At 39.5% G+C, this 16,637-nt stretch overlaps 2 protein-coding genes and 1 pseudogene across 2 annotated transcripts in view; 2 read left to right on the top strand and 1 right to left on the bottom strand.

The window, feature by feature from the left end:
- LOC117991281 (serine/arginine repetitive matrix protein 1-like) overlaps positions 1-11,077 on the top strand; it is a 31,226-nt pseudogene extending 20,149 nt beyond the window's left edge.
- The window catches only part of LOC117991257 (solute carrier family 25 member 16-like), a 128,347-nt gene that overhangs the window by 77,104 nt on the left and 34,606 nt on the right, over positions 1-16,637 (top strand). The gene's annotated exons all lie outside the window — the stretch shown is intronic.
- On the bottom strand, positions 12,104-14,748 carry Ing5 (inhibitor of growth protein 5). Its single transcript, XM_034978835.2, has one exon. The coding sequence runs from the start codon at positions 14,507-14,509 to the stop codon at positions 13,685-13,687; it is 825 nt and encodes a 274-aa protein (XP_034834726.1). The 5' UTR covers positions 14,510-14,748; the 3' UTR covers positions 12,104-13,684.

The following is a 16,637-nucleotide window of genomic DNA, read 5'->3' on the forward strand; positions in this document are numbered from 1 at the left end:
CGTCATAACAGCTATCTGCATGCCAAATTTCAACGCGATCAGTAGTTTGAGCTGTGCGTTAATAGATCAGTCAGTCAACCAGTCATCTTTTATATATTTAGATGATAATGACATGACATCCATATAAATTTTGTGATGAAATTATATTTTTTGCAGCTACTACAGTAACGGACGGTGGCTACAGAGCTCCTTCGAACAGGCCCCCATCCTCGCAGCCCGCGAGGCCCAACTCCATCGAGATCGAGAACCAGCAGAATAGGACGCCACGGCTTACGGGCAATGGACACAGTAAGAACATACCTTTCGACCCTTTAAAATCGAAGGGTCCGATTGCATTGAGCAGCATGGTTTATAGGAAAATGTTATTCCTCTGATCAGAAAAATATCCAGGCCTCTACCTGGATATTTTTCTGCTGTATTCACTAAACTAACCTGAAAAAAAATCGATTTATTTTGTCAAATTCACTTTTTATATTATGCTCGCGACTTCGTCCGCGTGGACAACACAAATTTCAGCCCCCTATTTTACCTCCTTTCTTAGCGGATGTCTACGTCGTAATAGCTATCTGCATGCAAAATTTCAGCCCGATCCGTCCAGTAGTTTGAGCTAGGTTGTGTATAGATCAGTCAGTCAGTCACCTTTTCCTTTTATATATTCAGATGTTGGTAGCCGAGAGTACATACCAACTCGCATTGCGCGAGTCGAATTTCAGAAATATTGTAAAAAGCCATTTTTAATTAATTTATAGATGATTTTTTTTCTTTTTATTCATTTATTTGTAATCAACAGCGTTACAGATAATATAATTTTACATAATATCAGACTTAAAATAAGGCCAAATAGGATTACAATTTTGTTTAACAGATTACTTAAAAATAGTTATTATTGCAAATTAGAATAGTTACCCCAAAATCGATTACTGTTATTATACTTTTATAATAACGCTTTATTATATTATTTGCAGTTATGGGGGAGGAAAGTCCATATGGGCCGGTGGAGCCGATATACGGTGGCAGCATCGCGGGGACTCCCCGCAGGGCGAGGCCTTCGATCCCGCCGCCCGCCCCGCCTGCGCCCACCCAGCTTGACTCGCCCCAGCATCACACGCCCACTAGGCATGTATAACTTTAGTCCAAGTTCCCTATGAATCAAGTCTCCTATGATTATGGATTTCCCCATACTGTCCCAGTATAAAAAAACACACTGTATAAGGCTGCAAATATTAAGCTGTGATAGCCTTGTGGTTAGGACGTCCGCCTTCTAATCGGAGGTCGGTGGTTCGATCCCGGGCACGCACCTCTAACATTTCGGAGTTATGTGCGTTTTAAGTAATTAAATATCACTTACTATAACGGTAAAGGAAAACATCGTGAGGAAACCTGCATGCCTGAGGGTTCTTAAAGGTGTGTGAAGTCTACTAATCCGCACATGGCCAGCGTGGTAGACTAAGGCCAAACCCTTCTCGAGATGGAGACCCATGCTCTGTATTGAGCCGGCGATGGGTTGATCATGATGATGATGATAAGGCTGCAGTATTGCGGGGACTCCTCACAGGGCGAGGCTTTCGGTCCTGCTGCCCTCCCTGTTTCTCTAGTGTATGAATGAATGTATATTTTATGTATTGTTGAAAATTACTCTTAGTATTAAAATGTTAATGCCAAAACCCTTCTCACTCTGTGAGGAGACCCGTGCTCTGTAGTGAGCCGGCGATGGGTTGATCGTGAATAGTAACATGAAGGTGTTCACCCCTCAGGTCGACGCTGCCGCCGCCGCCGCCGCCGCCGGAGGGCTCGACGTCGCCGCCCGCCATGAACGGCGCGTCGCCGCCGCACCGCACCGCGCTCGACGCGCACCTCGACCAGATGCACGCCGTCATAGGTAATATAAATAATAGTAACCAGAACAGAACCGACAGACATGAAAACTATGTACTAACAATGTTTTTTTTTTGGATTTTCAAAATAATTGTAGTTAAATTCATAATTTCTAAATTTAAAACTATGAAGACAGTTCGCGTCGAGCACTATTAATGTTTACATGTCGGTGATGCGTCTACCTTGAAGATTCAACCATCCCATAATCACCCAACGCGCCCATAGGAATTTTCAGTTCAGTAAATAAATAAATGAATTTGTCGCAGCCTTCAAACAGAACCTGTACGTTTTTGCATGTTTCTCGCTGCAGACTTGTCCTATTTCTAACGCAGTATTAAGTAGCGTGTCTCTGAGAAGATTTATGTGTTTAAGGTGACGCAGGACGCTCGACCGAAATTGGCAGCGCACGTGGGTAACATGTTTGCTTTTCACTTGACATTGTATGAGAAAGTTGAGAGGCACGATGATTTTCACTGAAATCAAGCGTGCGAAAAGGGTTTAGGAAAAGTATTTTTGAGAAAAAACTGCTGAATTTATGTTTGCAAAGTAAAGTTATTTCAAGTAATGAATAAATAAACTACGTCTAATGATAAATTGTTTTAGAATTTTCATATCCCTAATCTTATTTATTTACATCCAAAGTTGTCATTAATTTAGTGTTAAAATAGGAATCTTTTGAGCCTCGTAACTTTTAAATCAATATATTTTTAAATGTTTTATATATCAATAAACCTAGATAATAACGAGATAAATCGATATAATTCTTAGTTTTGTGCGTACAATATCGAATATTGCTGTAATTTCCCTCCTACGTTTGTATGAAGAAAGCACTGAACTGAGTCCCCTTAAGGTAAACTATTATTTCCAGGCATGATGTCATCAGACGAGATGCCCCCGCGGGCACCGACGCCGCCCCCCGCGCCGCCCGCGCCCCCGCCGCCCGAGGAGGACCGGCCGCGGCCGCCGTCGCCCGCGTCGTTGCTGCGCGGCGCCTCTGCGCTCAAGCCGCCGCGCCCCGCCGCCGACCCCGCGCCCGACCCGCGCTCCGACCTGCTCAAGGCGATACGAGAAGGTATTAAAAAAAACCATTTCACACACAAAAAAAAATTCACAACACACGACTTTAAGCACTAGAAATCTGTTAAGCTAAAATCAAGAAATTCAACATTATTTTGTCCCGCTCATTACAAAACGCTCCACCCTAGGCTGCGTTATCACCTATTTGATGTAGTTGCAGTCAAAGGGATGCCTAGTTCAAAAAAAAAAGCTGCTGCGCCCAACAATTAGAGCTGAACGTTGATATGTCAGTCCAAATAACCTTTCAGTTAATGAAATTTTCCTCCATTCAGGCATCAAACTCCGCAAAGTGGACAAGCGAGGCGAAGACGGCTCGGGTAAGTACGACACACTGCGCGGCGTGCCCGCGCTGCACGACGTGGCGTCCATCATCGCGCGCCGCGTCGCCGTCGAGTTCAGCGACACCAGCTCCGACAACGACTCCGACTCCGACGACTCCGCGCAGTGGACCGACAGCCGCGCGTGACGTCGCGCCTCGCCGCGCGACACGCCGCGCGACCCCGCCTCTGCGCCTGCGCCTGCGCCCACCGCCGCCGGCGACACCTCGCGTCGACCCTCCTTCGACATCGACCACGTGCCGCTGCCGACGCCCGTCGTCCGTTCCAATGAGAACATCCAACCGAACGCCCCCACGCACATTGAAGTCCCAGACCACACCCACACGCTGGCGATCAAAAGCAACGTCGTACCCGTCGATAACACCGACCAGTGCTACGTCAGAAACTCGTCCTTCCTCAGCCGCGATATCGAAACGAAAAAGGCGAAGGTCGAACTCACCAAGTCGGAGTCTCCGCCGAAAACGAGTCCGCCCAAAAACGTCTCCGCGCCTCCCAGGATAAGCAGCCTCGTAAAAGAAACATCACCACCTACGAACGGCCAATCGCCCCCAAAAGCCAGCCAATCACCGCCGCAAAATTGCCAGTCACCACCAAAAAACAGACAGTCCCCACCAAAAAACAACCAATCACTGCCAAACGTAAATTCGCCCCCAAAGAAAATTGCCTCACCCCCAGTTGAATCTCAGAAGAATTCATCACCACCTAACAAAAATACGACATCATTCATTGTCAAAAAAGATACTTCCCATCCATTGAAAAATCATAATTCTAAAACACAGAATGACATTTCTTCACCCCCGAATAATAAAGGCATCAGTCTTCCATCTCAACTCAAAAACAAAGTTACGTCACCTCCCTCAAACAGAGAAGTTACTCCAAATAAAAACGATGTAACTTCGCCACCACCTGCCAAAATACTGTCTTCGCCTCCTATCAAATGTAATAAATCTGATTCGAAATCCGAAGAAACCTTCACCGCAAAGATTAAAAAAGAATCGGTGCTCATCAAAGAAGCCCCTATTAAAACCGATAAGCTTTCTTTAGTCGTGACGAACGATATTATTACTGATAAGGGGGATACAAATAGTGACGCCAGTAATTCAAATAATTCCGAGGAAGATGGCGGTGACAAAAATTCTAAAACGGCTGAATCTAATGGGGTGGGAGATAAAATAAGGAAATTCGAAAAGGCTGCAGAGGATGCTGGGAAACTGTCTAGACCGGGTTCAGTCCGTGGACGTCCCAGAAACGAACGATTAGGATCTGATAACGACTTGCCACCGCCCGCTACACCGTTCAAAGATCACGTGTTCTTTGATCTCGGAAACGCAGATAAACCTGAACCGCATATCGCAAATAACACGGACCAAATCGAAAGACAACACAGTATTGTCAAAGGATCGGTAAATTCTGCCGCAGCAAAATGGCAGCGCACAGAGAGCTCCTCTATAGAAGAAAAAATACAAAAACCTGAACCACAAAAGATAATCAAACCCGAGTTTAAACCTATGCCGTCACCCGTGGATGTAACCATACGCTCGCCAAGCTTAGGTTCAAAGTTACCCGATCAGTTCCCATCCCACGGAACAGCGTTCCGAAACGTAGCATCCCCCGACCCCGCCCGCTCGAACGCTCACAAGTTCAACGACGATGTAAATACTCAAAATAATTTTAAGACTTGTAAATTTAAAACTAAGGAGAAGTATTCCGTGAGCAAGGGATCCAGTTATTTCACTCGAGGCTCCGAGGAGATATGGCTGGTTAAGAAGAAGGATATTGAGGAGATAGAGGAAAGGGTTTTGGATTCGTTTCGACGGGCCGGCGGGAATATGTGTGTGAGGAGCGAGTCTGTCCGACCGTCGTCTGACAGCGGGCAAGGGTCTACGTTTGCGCACGCCACCATGGGCCGACCTAAGCGTCAGATGTACGCACGGAGTGAATCTTTAGATCCGCAATGGGCTGGGTCGCGGGCTCAGACGTTAAAACGTCAGTCGTCCGTCGCTTGCACTTGCGGTCACGATAAAAAGACTCGTGCGAAGAGCGCAGGCACCGAAGCCGTACCGCGGCCGCGATCTCGTTCTCACAGCGACGAAAACAACCAAGGTCACGTCCTAGACAAGTATGAGACCCTGGTTTAGTCTATTTACCACTTCGATCATTAAAGTACAAGATACACTGTAGATCGTCAAGTATCCGTGAAAAATTAGTGCTTTTTTCGGTAGTTCGCTAGTGAGAAAGCCAAACGCGTCTCATGACGCCGCCGTATGCTTTTAACATAAAATACAAACAAACAAGGCTCTTTTAATAAAAAAATACCTACTCATTCTTTAATCATTATTTATACACATCAAATGTATGACAGAAATGTGTTAAGTCATATTCTGGAACTAGTGCGTAAATTTTTATTCATAAGACGGCAAGTGTATAAGGTTAAAAGTAGTTTGAAGAGGAACATATTTTTGGCTTATCTCTTTTAGTTCAACTATAATTAGTATAAATTCGAAGCGGACACTTTTTGAAATAAATTTTGTATGGGACTGCATACCTTATACTTTAATGATCGAAGATTTACCGCCCTATTCCATGCATCACACTAATATTATAAAGGCGAAAGTTTGTCACGCAAAAAACTACTGGATGGATTAGGCTGAAATCTGGAGTGGAAATAGCTTATACCCTTACTTAACATAGGCTACTTGTAATCCCGGAAAGTCACAGAGATTACAAAACCTATATCCACGCGGACGAAGTTGCGGGTATCATCTAGTATTAAAATAATTCTTCGCAACATAAGATGCGTAAGGACCTCGTGTTTTGTGTCAGCGATAGGGCTGCGATATGCGCGCTTTGCATGGAATATCGTTTGTAATACTTATTGTACTCGCATAGTCGGTTATTATTTTCAATGGAGGAGTATTCGCTAGTTATAAAAGTTAGTTAGTGTTCGAAATGGGGTAGGTAGCTGTAGGGGGCGATATTGAAACGTTTTACTATAAACCAAATAATATGATTATTGAAATATAAACTACAAGTAGTTATAGTCCGAGCCAATTAAATAGTCGTTCTTGAAGTTGCAAGACGCGTCGCAATAGCATATTTTAGGCGACAGTGTGGCTCGCGACGCGAGAGAGCGGAACACACCAGCCCGCGCACCGCGCCGCACCCTACCTTAACCATCGCCATTAGTGTGAGTGCTACATCCGTTCACAGTACACGAGCGCGTGGAAAAATACCTGCGCGAACTAGCACTCGCATCGTAGGTCTGACGCGACTATTTAACTGTCGGGAACTATACCGAAAATGATTAGTTGCGTAGAGGTAATGACTAATGAGAATGAGGTTTCCCCCGTGTCGTAATGTTTGAACGTTGGCAGTTTTGGTATTTTGCGTTACGCTTGTGTTGGTACTTGCCTATATTATATCCGTGTGTTTTTACTTGAGGTACGGATTCGTTGGTGCGTATAAGAGCAATACACACGCAATGTAAGCTGAGGTCGAATATTAAAGAAATTTGAAATGTAGTATGACACGGATCTCCTCTCAGAATGGTTTAGACTAAACTCTTTTCATTCTGAGAGGAGACCTAAACTTTAGGACACTTTAGGTCATCGAATCCACAATGGCTAAATATGGATTGGAATACTGCAGACACCTTTGAGAATATTATGGAGAACTCTCAAGCATGCAGGGTTCCTAATGATGTTTTCCTTCACCGTTAACTCGATGAAAAGGCGTCTTAACCACGAGGCTATCACTGCTTGTGTGTTTCATACTCATCAAGAAAGCCCAGCTTTTAAGGATGAGGGATCCATGTAAGGCAGTGGTCCGACCGCCGACGATGAACGAGAAACGAGTAGAACTAGAAACTATAAACGAGTTGGCGATCAGCGGGAAGCGAGTATGTAGTTTCGATAGTTTTGTCACCGGGCTATAAGCGAGTGTGCAAGTGCGACGGGCGATTACTCGGGCCATTCGCCCGCGGTCGCTCAGTCCCGTGTAAACCTGCGCGCGCGTTACACGTGTTCAAGCGAGCGAGCATCGCTGAACGAATATCGCTGAGCGAGTTTATTTTAGAAAGCTCGTCACTCAGCGACAAAATTAGTAAAGCGAGTCGTCGCCGGCGCGGCAGTGTGAACAGTCAGAGAGCAACTTTTGATACATGCATCTCTTTCGTTTACACAGAATGTACATTTATTGTGCGTTTCTTGAGAGAGAAAATCGCCGATAGTTAGTAGTTTTCTCGCCGGCGGTCGGACCACTGCCTAAAGGATGAGAGGTCCATGTTAGAGACCGCGACCGGCCCACCTGAGCACAACCTTATGAATGGTGCTCTTTGCTTGTTGAAATCCTTATATTTCGCGTAAAAATCTTCTTTAGCGGTTGTGAGAAATGTGTTGAGATAATATATTTTTTATTTTATGTTTAAATTAAATGCTCTAAAAATACGTTGACTGTATTATGATCTAGCTAGTCCGTGTGTTTAACAAACAAATATAATTATGGAGTGTGGACAATTATCGTTTAATAATAAGATATATTTTACTCTGCCGATAAAGTATTCTACTGCAGTGTAAGGGCGGCCGCACATTTACAACTATCATGTCTCCGATCCTCTGAATTCATAGGATCAATGATCAACTTTCTTCAAGTGGCTAATTCAGTTTTCTCTCTCTCTCTAACCTACAATAATAGTCTTAATGTATTTATAATGGTCGCTGCAAAAAACGATAGCACAATATTTTAGGCTTGTCAATTTACTTTAGAGATTGTGCACAACAGTGTTAGCCATTATAATATTTCATCGAAATATTTGATAACTTAAAAGTTATTTGTTAAGTTAATAAACTTATCACATCTGAGAGCATTAACTGAGATATGATATTATGTGAATATGTGTTAGAGATAAACGGTTTTGATAGGAGGAAATGTGCGGTCGGTCTTATGAAGAATGTTTATATTGACATGTTTAATAGATGGTGAATATATATTATGTAATTTAGATGTCTTTACAATAAACACTAATATAATACGATTTTGTAAAATCATATGATTATTATATTGTGAGTATTGTGACCTGTATAATTATGTAGTGCCAACTATCACAAACTAATACTTTAAATCGGTAACTTCCATGTTTAAGAAATCATATTATTTTTAGTTTGTCTTGCGTTTCATGTGAGAAATTTGACGCAACGCCGGACTTTAGTAGGATACATACATATGGATTACATACACATACAAATGGATTCAGGGCTATGGCCATATGTATGTATGTGTGTATGTATATCCATATCCATATGTACCAAATCGCTAAAGGCTTAGTAAAATTTTGCAATGCTGTCACATTTTGACATTTAAAACTGCCTTAAAAAAAAGAAACACCGTAGGTACAGTACCAGACAGGAAATATTGCACATCAAACTTTAGAAAGATAACTGTTTCGTAAAGCGCTGTCTCTGTCGTTGAAACCGATAAAACGTTACATAGGTAATTAGGTATTTGTAACAGTGACGACGCTCTACGAAGCCGAAATCTCTTTCTAAAGTTCGATGTGCAATATTTCCTGCCGGGTACTGTAATCATCCTAAAGCCTGATCAGAAAAATACCTCGCCATATGGCGAGCAAACCTGTGGAACTAAATAGAACAACCTATACGTTTTGGTGACCATAATATACTACTGGCCTACAGAGCAAATTTTTTATATTTCTGGTTAAGCTATACGTGTCATTATTCTAATAGCTTTGTGCAATTTTACTTCATTGCGGTTTCTGTAATTCTGTAACTAAATGGTTGCTTTTAGGTCATGTGCTAATTTCTCACCTTGGACAAGACTTCATTTTTATGACTTTTTACTATTTTATTAGAGGGTTTCATAGCGAATAAGATTTATTAAGATTTTGTTCCTTATCCAATGCGCGTGATTTTACTTGGGCGGCCTAAACTACAAACAAAGCAAGCATCCGAACATGGCGGGGCGTCCGTAGACATGCAGTTTATCATCATCTCAACCCATCGCGGCTCACTACTGACAACCGATGAGAAGGGCTTAGGCTAAAGTCAGCCACTCTAACCAAGGGATGATTGACAGATTTCACCTTTGAGGACATTATGGTGAACTCTCAGGTATGATGGTTTCCTTCACCGTTAAAGCAAATGATATTCCTTAAAACGCACATTACGCCGAAAAATTAGAAATGCATGCCTGGAATCGACCACCTGTCCTTCCGTATATGCTATCACCATGAAATCACTTGTGACTAATATTTTCTTTTTCCTATCTATTGGTTCATTAATTTCTGGTCGGCCAACTTAGATCGCGCGTACGGTGCTCGGCAAACAACTTGAACATTGACGCGATGGCGGGTGCACGCCATTTGCTTGATAAGTCGAGGCTTGCTTTAGGATTCGCCAACGTTATCCCACTACGCCGCATGAGATTCACGTTAATTGCCGGGTTTTTGTATTAAAAAAATCTCTGTACATGTTTTATGCATTCCAAAATCTTCAGTTGCTCGCCCCATCCCCGCAACTATAAACTGAGTATCTACTATTAATGTAAAATGAGCAACGAATGTGTACCAAATTTGCGTAAAGTGTAGAATTTGTATGTAGTTAGGTTTAAGTTGACACTTCAGTTAAGTACCTTATTTTTGTCTTATTAAGTGACCAGAGAAGTAATACACCGAAAAATTTAGAAATAATGGAAATAAGTCTTTTTCAATTCGATTTTTATAGCTAGCTGTACACTTATTTGCTATGTACATTTTCTTTTATTTTCACTATTTTTTAAGTGTGGTAGTTTATATAATAAATTTTTATCTTCCAACAATAACTTATCGCTGTAATCATTGGTAAAAAATTATAATATAATAATCCGCTCTCAGTAATATTTACGTTGTATGATTATGGGCAATGTATAGCAGTATAACTTACGTATATATTATTATGATCACGATTAGTGCTAAGAAAAAGTGTAAATTATAGAAACTAAGAAATCAACAAAGCATGTTTTATATTTTGTAGATTATGTGAACGCTCCCACATTTCGCCGTGATCCGGTATTCGCTAATTATTTATTTGCATTTTTTGTACCTTTAAAGTTTATAATTTTAAATGTTAATTATAATAATAAATGAAGCAAGTTGTTATGCTGAGATCAATTTAGTCCTCGCAATTTTTACATTGAATTGATTGATGGGTTTTTAATTATAAAGGTCGTATCTCATTAGAGCCACGCGGCTCCCGACCTGCATCGCCTCGCCACAGTTCACGAAAGTTAGGGATCTTGTAACAAAACGTCGCGGCTTCGACGTCAAATGTTAGTACATTTGACGCAGGTAGCCCTAAAGTAGCCTTATTTTACGTCACCATAGCGTAATATTTGACACATCGTCGATTCGGGATCAAACCGAGAGTTCTCTCACTCTAGTTCACTGTGGCCTCGCCTCGTGCGGTTAGTATTCTTCGTTGACGCTACTGAGCTTAATATGTCCATAGAGGGCGATGCGGTGCAAGGTCGGGAGCCGCGTAGCTCTAATGAGTTATGACCTTAATCATTTAATGCTTTTGGTATTCGCAGTATTTTATACAAAATAAAATATTATAATGTAACGAGTAATTAATAACTATTATCAAAGGCGTTAATATAATTATTAACTATGAAAAACCCATAGTAAGATCGATGTAAACTAAGCTAGTGCTTCGTATCCCGGACTAGTGTCATTTCTATTAAGAAAATATTTTATAACTTGTTTATTTGCTAATACAATAAAATATTAAAAAATATTGTTTGTTTTCTTTTATTACGCCTACCTCCGTTTAATCAGTTTCATAAAACATTTAGGTACCTACTATTTACTAAGTTTGGGAAACTATACCTAGTAACCAAGGCCCGACTGAAACTGAAAATTAGGAACACCCATGAGACAAAAATCCGGTCAAGTGCGAGTCGGACTTGCGCACGAAGAGTTTCGTACCATCGCACAAGATGTTACTGTACTTTTTAATTTACATGGCGACCACTTTGAAATTCGCCATCTTGGATTTAGGGGCCTGTACCCGAAGGGTTTCAACGGTACCCTATTAATAAACCTCTGCGGCCCATCTGTCTGTCTGTCATGTCAGATTCAGCCGTAACAGGTGTAGAGTTGAAATTAAGTGTTAGTCTGTTGTAACAGAAGCTCAATTAGCATCTCTGTTGCTGTTGCAAAAGTCTTTGCTTCTCATAAGAAATTATCATCATCATTATGATCAATACACCGCCGGCCCACCTCTCAGAATGAGATGGGTCTAGGCCATAGTCTGCAACGCTGGCGCACTGCAGATTGGCAGACTTCACACACCTTTGCAAGCAAGCAAGAGCAAGTATTTTTGAAGCTGTGGTAGCTTAGTGGTACGACGTTCGCCTCCTAATCGGAGGTCGGGGGTCGATTCCGGGCACGTACCTCAAACTGTTCGGAGTTGTGTGTGTTTTAAGTAATTAAATTACTTGCTTTAACGGTGAAGGAAAACGAGGAAACCTGCATGCCTGAGTTTTCCATATTTTCAAAGGTGTGTGAAGTCTGCCAATCCGCATTTGGCTAGCGTGGTAGACTGTGGCCAAAACCCTTCTCACTCTGAGAGGAGACCCGTGCTTTGTAGCCGGTGATGGGTTAATTATGACGATGACCCATCTTTGAGAACTCAGGCTCGCAGTAATATTATAGATTATTGCTAAAAACTTTCATAGGAAATGACTATAATTATTTTGCATATGCAACTTAATGTAGGTCCTAAACTGGAAAAGTTGTTAATAATAAATTAAACAAGAACTCATTCATTCATATTTAATAAAAAATAACATAATTTACTTTAGGCATTTGTAAAACTTAAACATAATTATTGTATGGACAATTGGACATATTAATAAACCATTATCATTGTTAGTTATAATTTTGTAATAAATGATGTCCAAAACAAAACAATTTTTAAAGTCTGGCAAATGTACAAGCATGTAAGGTACCTATTTTAATTTTCAGAACATACCTTTGATGGTGAAAAAACAAAGTTCACAATTGCCATATTTCTTTTAGTTTCAAAATTATGAAATAATGGTGGTTATGTTGGCATTAAATATTAATATTATACTTATCAATCAATCAATCAGCCTGTTTGTTTGCGTCCATTGTTGGACATAGGCCTTACCAAGAGCGCGCCACTACATTATACTTAAGTAATAAAAAATAAAAGTTAATTTTTGCAGGTAACTAAACCAAAATAATAACAGAATTTAATATGTCATTCGATTCAATTGATTTTTAAAGTAATATTTACATAATTAAAAAGGTAAAATATGATTCAATTGATTTTTAAAATAATATTTACATGATTGAAAAGGTAGTTATTATAAATATTTTAAATAATCCAAGAATGTGCACTTGTGCAGGGCAGTTTAGTCTGATGGTGTTTATATATTAATGTCAAAGGTAAACAATAATAATTGTAATAATTATTTCAAATTCAGATATTACAATACAATATCATTTTATTTAATCATAATCATTTATTTATTTTGCTCAGATAAATACATTTAATAAATATTCTAGGATTGAGATCCTTCAAAGTACAATGTAAACTGTAAGTAGTTGTATGACATATTATGATTGCTTAACACATGCTTGAGTAATTGTAATATTATCATGTTGCAATAGTATAGAATGTACAAGATAAAACCAATCACACAATGTCAAAGAAATAAATTAGATTTTTATGTACAGCAATAATTCAAACAAAAGTATTTCAGATTTTACAATACATGACATTTTACTTAAATACATACAAATAAATACTCCAGGATTGAAAACCTTCATCAATAGTTGCATATAATAATAGTCTAGGTAATTGTAATATGTTGCAATAACATACTAATTAATATACACAAGATAAAATGAGGCAAATTACACAAAGAAATATACTTAATTAGATTTACCAAAAGAAATATAATTCCATTTACTTATAAAATAATATGTAGATTTGAATTCCATAGACGTTGATTGTTATGTACAAATATACAAAATTCAAAAACATTACATTACATTACACATTACTGTACGAAACAATAAGTTTTGATTAATTTGAAACAGACAACACTACATTTTCTTTCATCATTAACCTCTAATAAACTATATATACCATATGGGCGTTATAAAGTCAGTATCTTAATTATTATTATTATCATTGATCAAACAATTTACGCTAAAAATAAGTTATTCCTACATTACTCAATATAATATATTTTAATAGAAAACAATATGTTATATTAAATACTATTCTTAAAGCCTAATATAATCACTTAGTTTCTTTTTTTACAGTCACAGTCTTTTCTGCAGGCTTAGCGGGGGGCTTTATTGTGGATCATTTCTTTTTCCTATCTTGCGTACACTTGGGGCAGTACCACTTGCCTTTGGGCTTGATCTTAAGGTCTACGCATGCAAAGTGGAACCACTCGATAGGGCAGTCAAGGTTGTCACAACCTATCATCTCTCCATAGGACACTTGGTGGCAAAGGCAGTATGTGGGTTCGTTGGGATCGACCGGCATGTCGAGTACATCACTGGGGTGTGCCATACCTCCAACAGAGTCCAGGTCGGCGTTTTCTTCCTGCTCTTTGGTGGCTGCGGCTGTGGTCGTAGTACCCTTGCGATGCGCCTTCTTCTTAGCCGCCGACCTGCCGCTCGCGACGGCATCTTCCTCACTCGACGCACCCGTGCGTTTTTTCTTCCCTGTCGTCGTTGCAGTCTTCTCACTACCTTTAAGTTTCTTTCTTCCCTTTTTAACAGTGGTAGGATTGGTCTCTTGGTCCGCGGCCGCCTGCTGCGCCGCGCGGGAGCTCATTACTTTCTCTTGAATTTCGGATTCAAATCGCGCGAGGTCAGAATCGAGGCGACGTATGTGTTTGTCCACGAGCTCATATGTTTGTATTGCGAGCTGTACTTTGTCGTCCCCGTACTCCTTTGCCTTGTTGAACAGCCCCTGTATTGTGTTCACCTTTTCTTTTTTCGTTTCTTCGTCCATTTTAGATATATTCGGTAACAAATCATCGGCCATAAGATCGATGGTCTTCATTAGGCCGTGAGCTCTGTCGTCGAGGTCCCGCATTAGCTTAAAATTCCTTTGCAGTTCTATCGGTAAATGCTGCAGACTGTCCAAATAGTGTTCCAGATAAAGGGCTGAAGTCATTTTGCAATATTTTGTAACGATTGAGCTTGATAAAAATTTATGCCAGCAGCAAAAAGTTGAAAGAAAACACTAATTTCATTTACACTAACTTAATTTTGATTAATCTAACAATTTAGCACACACAAGAAATTCGGTAAAATCATTAAAAGATAAAGGGAAATAAAATCTAAAAACTGCACAGTTCTTTTACATTACAACAAGCAAGTTCTTTCAATTTTCTCAAGCGAACGAAATTGAGTAAGTAACGTTTCGATTCACATTTTAAAATTCACGATCACGAGTTTCATTCATTGTAAACCGAAACATAAATTCGAAAACAAACATTCATAAAATTATTTTTTACATTAAAATAAATATTATAAAAATTTACTGTTTGATTAATATGCTATTGGTATGTATTCTATAATTATATTACTAATACATAACAAGAGATTTAGCTGTCACCATATAATTTGCGTAAAATGAAACGTAATGTATAGAAAGCATTTTTATGACGACCATAGACCACAAGAATTTTTGTGTTATTCAAGAGTCCCATTGGCTCTTTCAGATGGAGCCAAGAAACTTATCTTGGATAGAGCCAATAGAATAGCCTGTCCTCGGAAGACTGTGTGAATTTACTACCAACCTTGAATTTAAAAAACACCTCCAAAAACGAAGTTAACCTTATTAAAAACTAGCTGTTTGTCGACGCAACTACGCCAGTGACGTGGAATTGATTGCTCCTGCCTCCTTCCCAGTTCCCATATGTAATATTTTCAATTTTCCAGTGTGAATAGTAGGTAGTTAGGCATTATCATAGTCATAATCCATCTCAAGGTATCTCTGACAGATTCATTGGTCCGGCAAGCTATCTCTGTGCCCGTCAAGATTGTTTCATTTCAACGCTTGCGCTATAAATATGTAGCTAAAGATACACTAAAGATAAAGACAGGCACATTTTCGTTACAGGAAAATAGGACACGATCCCGTTAAGGGTTTATACTCGTAGTACAGGACATTAGCTATCAAACAACCCCTAAAGTGCTAATGCAAAAGTGTATCGTTTTCGAGTTATTAATTTTTTTTTTAGGTAAAGGGGTGTTTGCTACTTTAAAAATTAGTAAAAAAAAGAAACAATGTATTTCATCAGTTTTTTTAATTTCTTGCTACTTGCTAGTACATATCCTTGTTAATAATAAATAGTTATAAAACAAGAAAAATCTTCAAGCATTTTAAAATTACAGCCCAAAAACTGTACAAGCTTTCGATTTTTAAATTTAATTCTTTGAATAACTTGCCTGTAAAAATTACTGTGGCACTCATCCTGCGGATTATTTTAAGATACATCTATGTATCGTTAGATAACCATTGGTACATAAAAATTACAAGAAAAATAATAAAATCAAGAAAAAATTACACAAAAAGGGACCAGGTAGAAAATTCTAACAAATGCTTTTGTCAAAGAATTAAATCAGGATCAATGTAAAAACTACTTTAATGCAAATATGTCGAAGATTAATTTTCAATGGGGTCAAAGGTTAAATAAAATCAGTTAAGCGCGAGTTGGGCTCGCACACGAAGGGTTTCCGTACCATCGTACAAGAAATAACATTTTTATTTATTTTTAATTTTCATGGCGGCCCTTTTATGATTATATTTGTTATTTATTATAGCGGCAAAAGAAATACACATTCTGTGAAAATATCCAGTCTCTACCTATTGCGGTTCATCTCGGTTATTGACGAAAAACATTCCAAATTCAGTCCGAAAATGTATTCAAAAAACATTCAAAGTTTAATTTGAAAACTTAGTTTCGTTTGTGATTGGTTGGTGCCTCAAAATGGTTAACGCCCACTAAGATTTTTGGTTCTGTCATTTGTATGGGACTGCGTAACAGAGAGAGCGCTATACTAACTTATTACCGTGCATAGAGTATAGTAGAATCCTGTTTAAGTTTCTGATGCAAGTTAGTGCGTTCATCGATCATTACATCTGACGCAACAACGGAGCTCTTGCCCTCAGATCTTGTTTGGGCCCCGCCAGCTTTTTGCCGCCAAATAATTACGGTTTAATGCAAGTCGAGTTCGGTACAACCACTAATCACCGCAATTTTGCTGTTGAATTTCCGTGCAGGTTACTTTACTGT

Source organism: Maniola hyperantus, chromosome 19 (genome assembly GCF_902806685.2).
Source record: "Maniola hyperantus chromosome 19, iAphHyp1.2, whole genome shotgun sequence".
Lineage (NCBI taxonomy): Eukaryota > Metazoa > Arthropoda > Insecta > Lepidoptera > Nymphalidae > Maniola > Maniola hyperantus.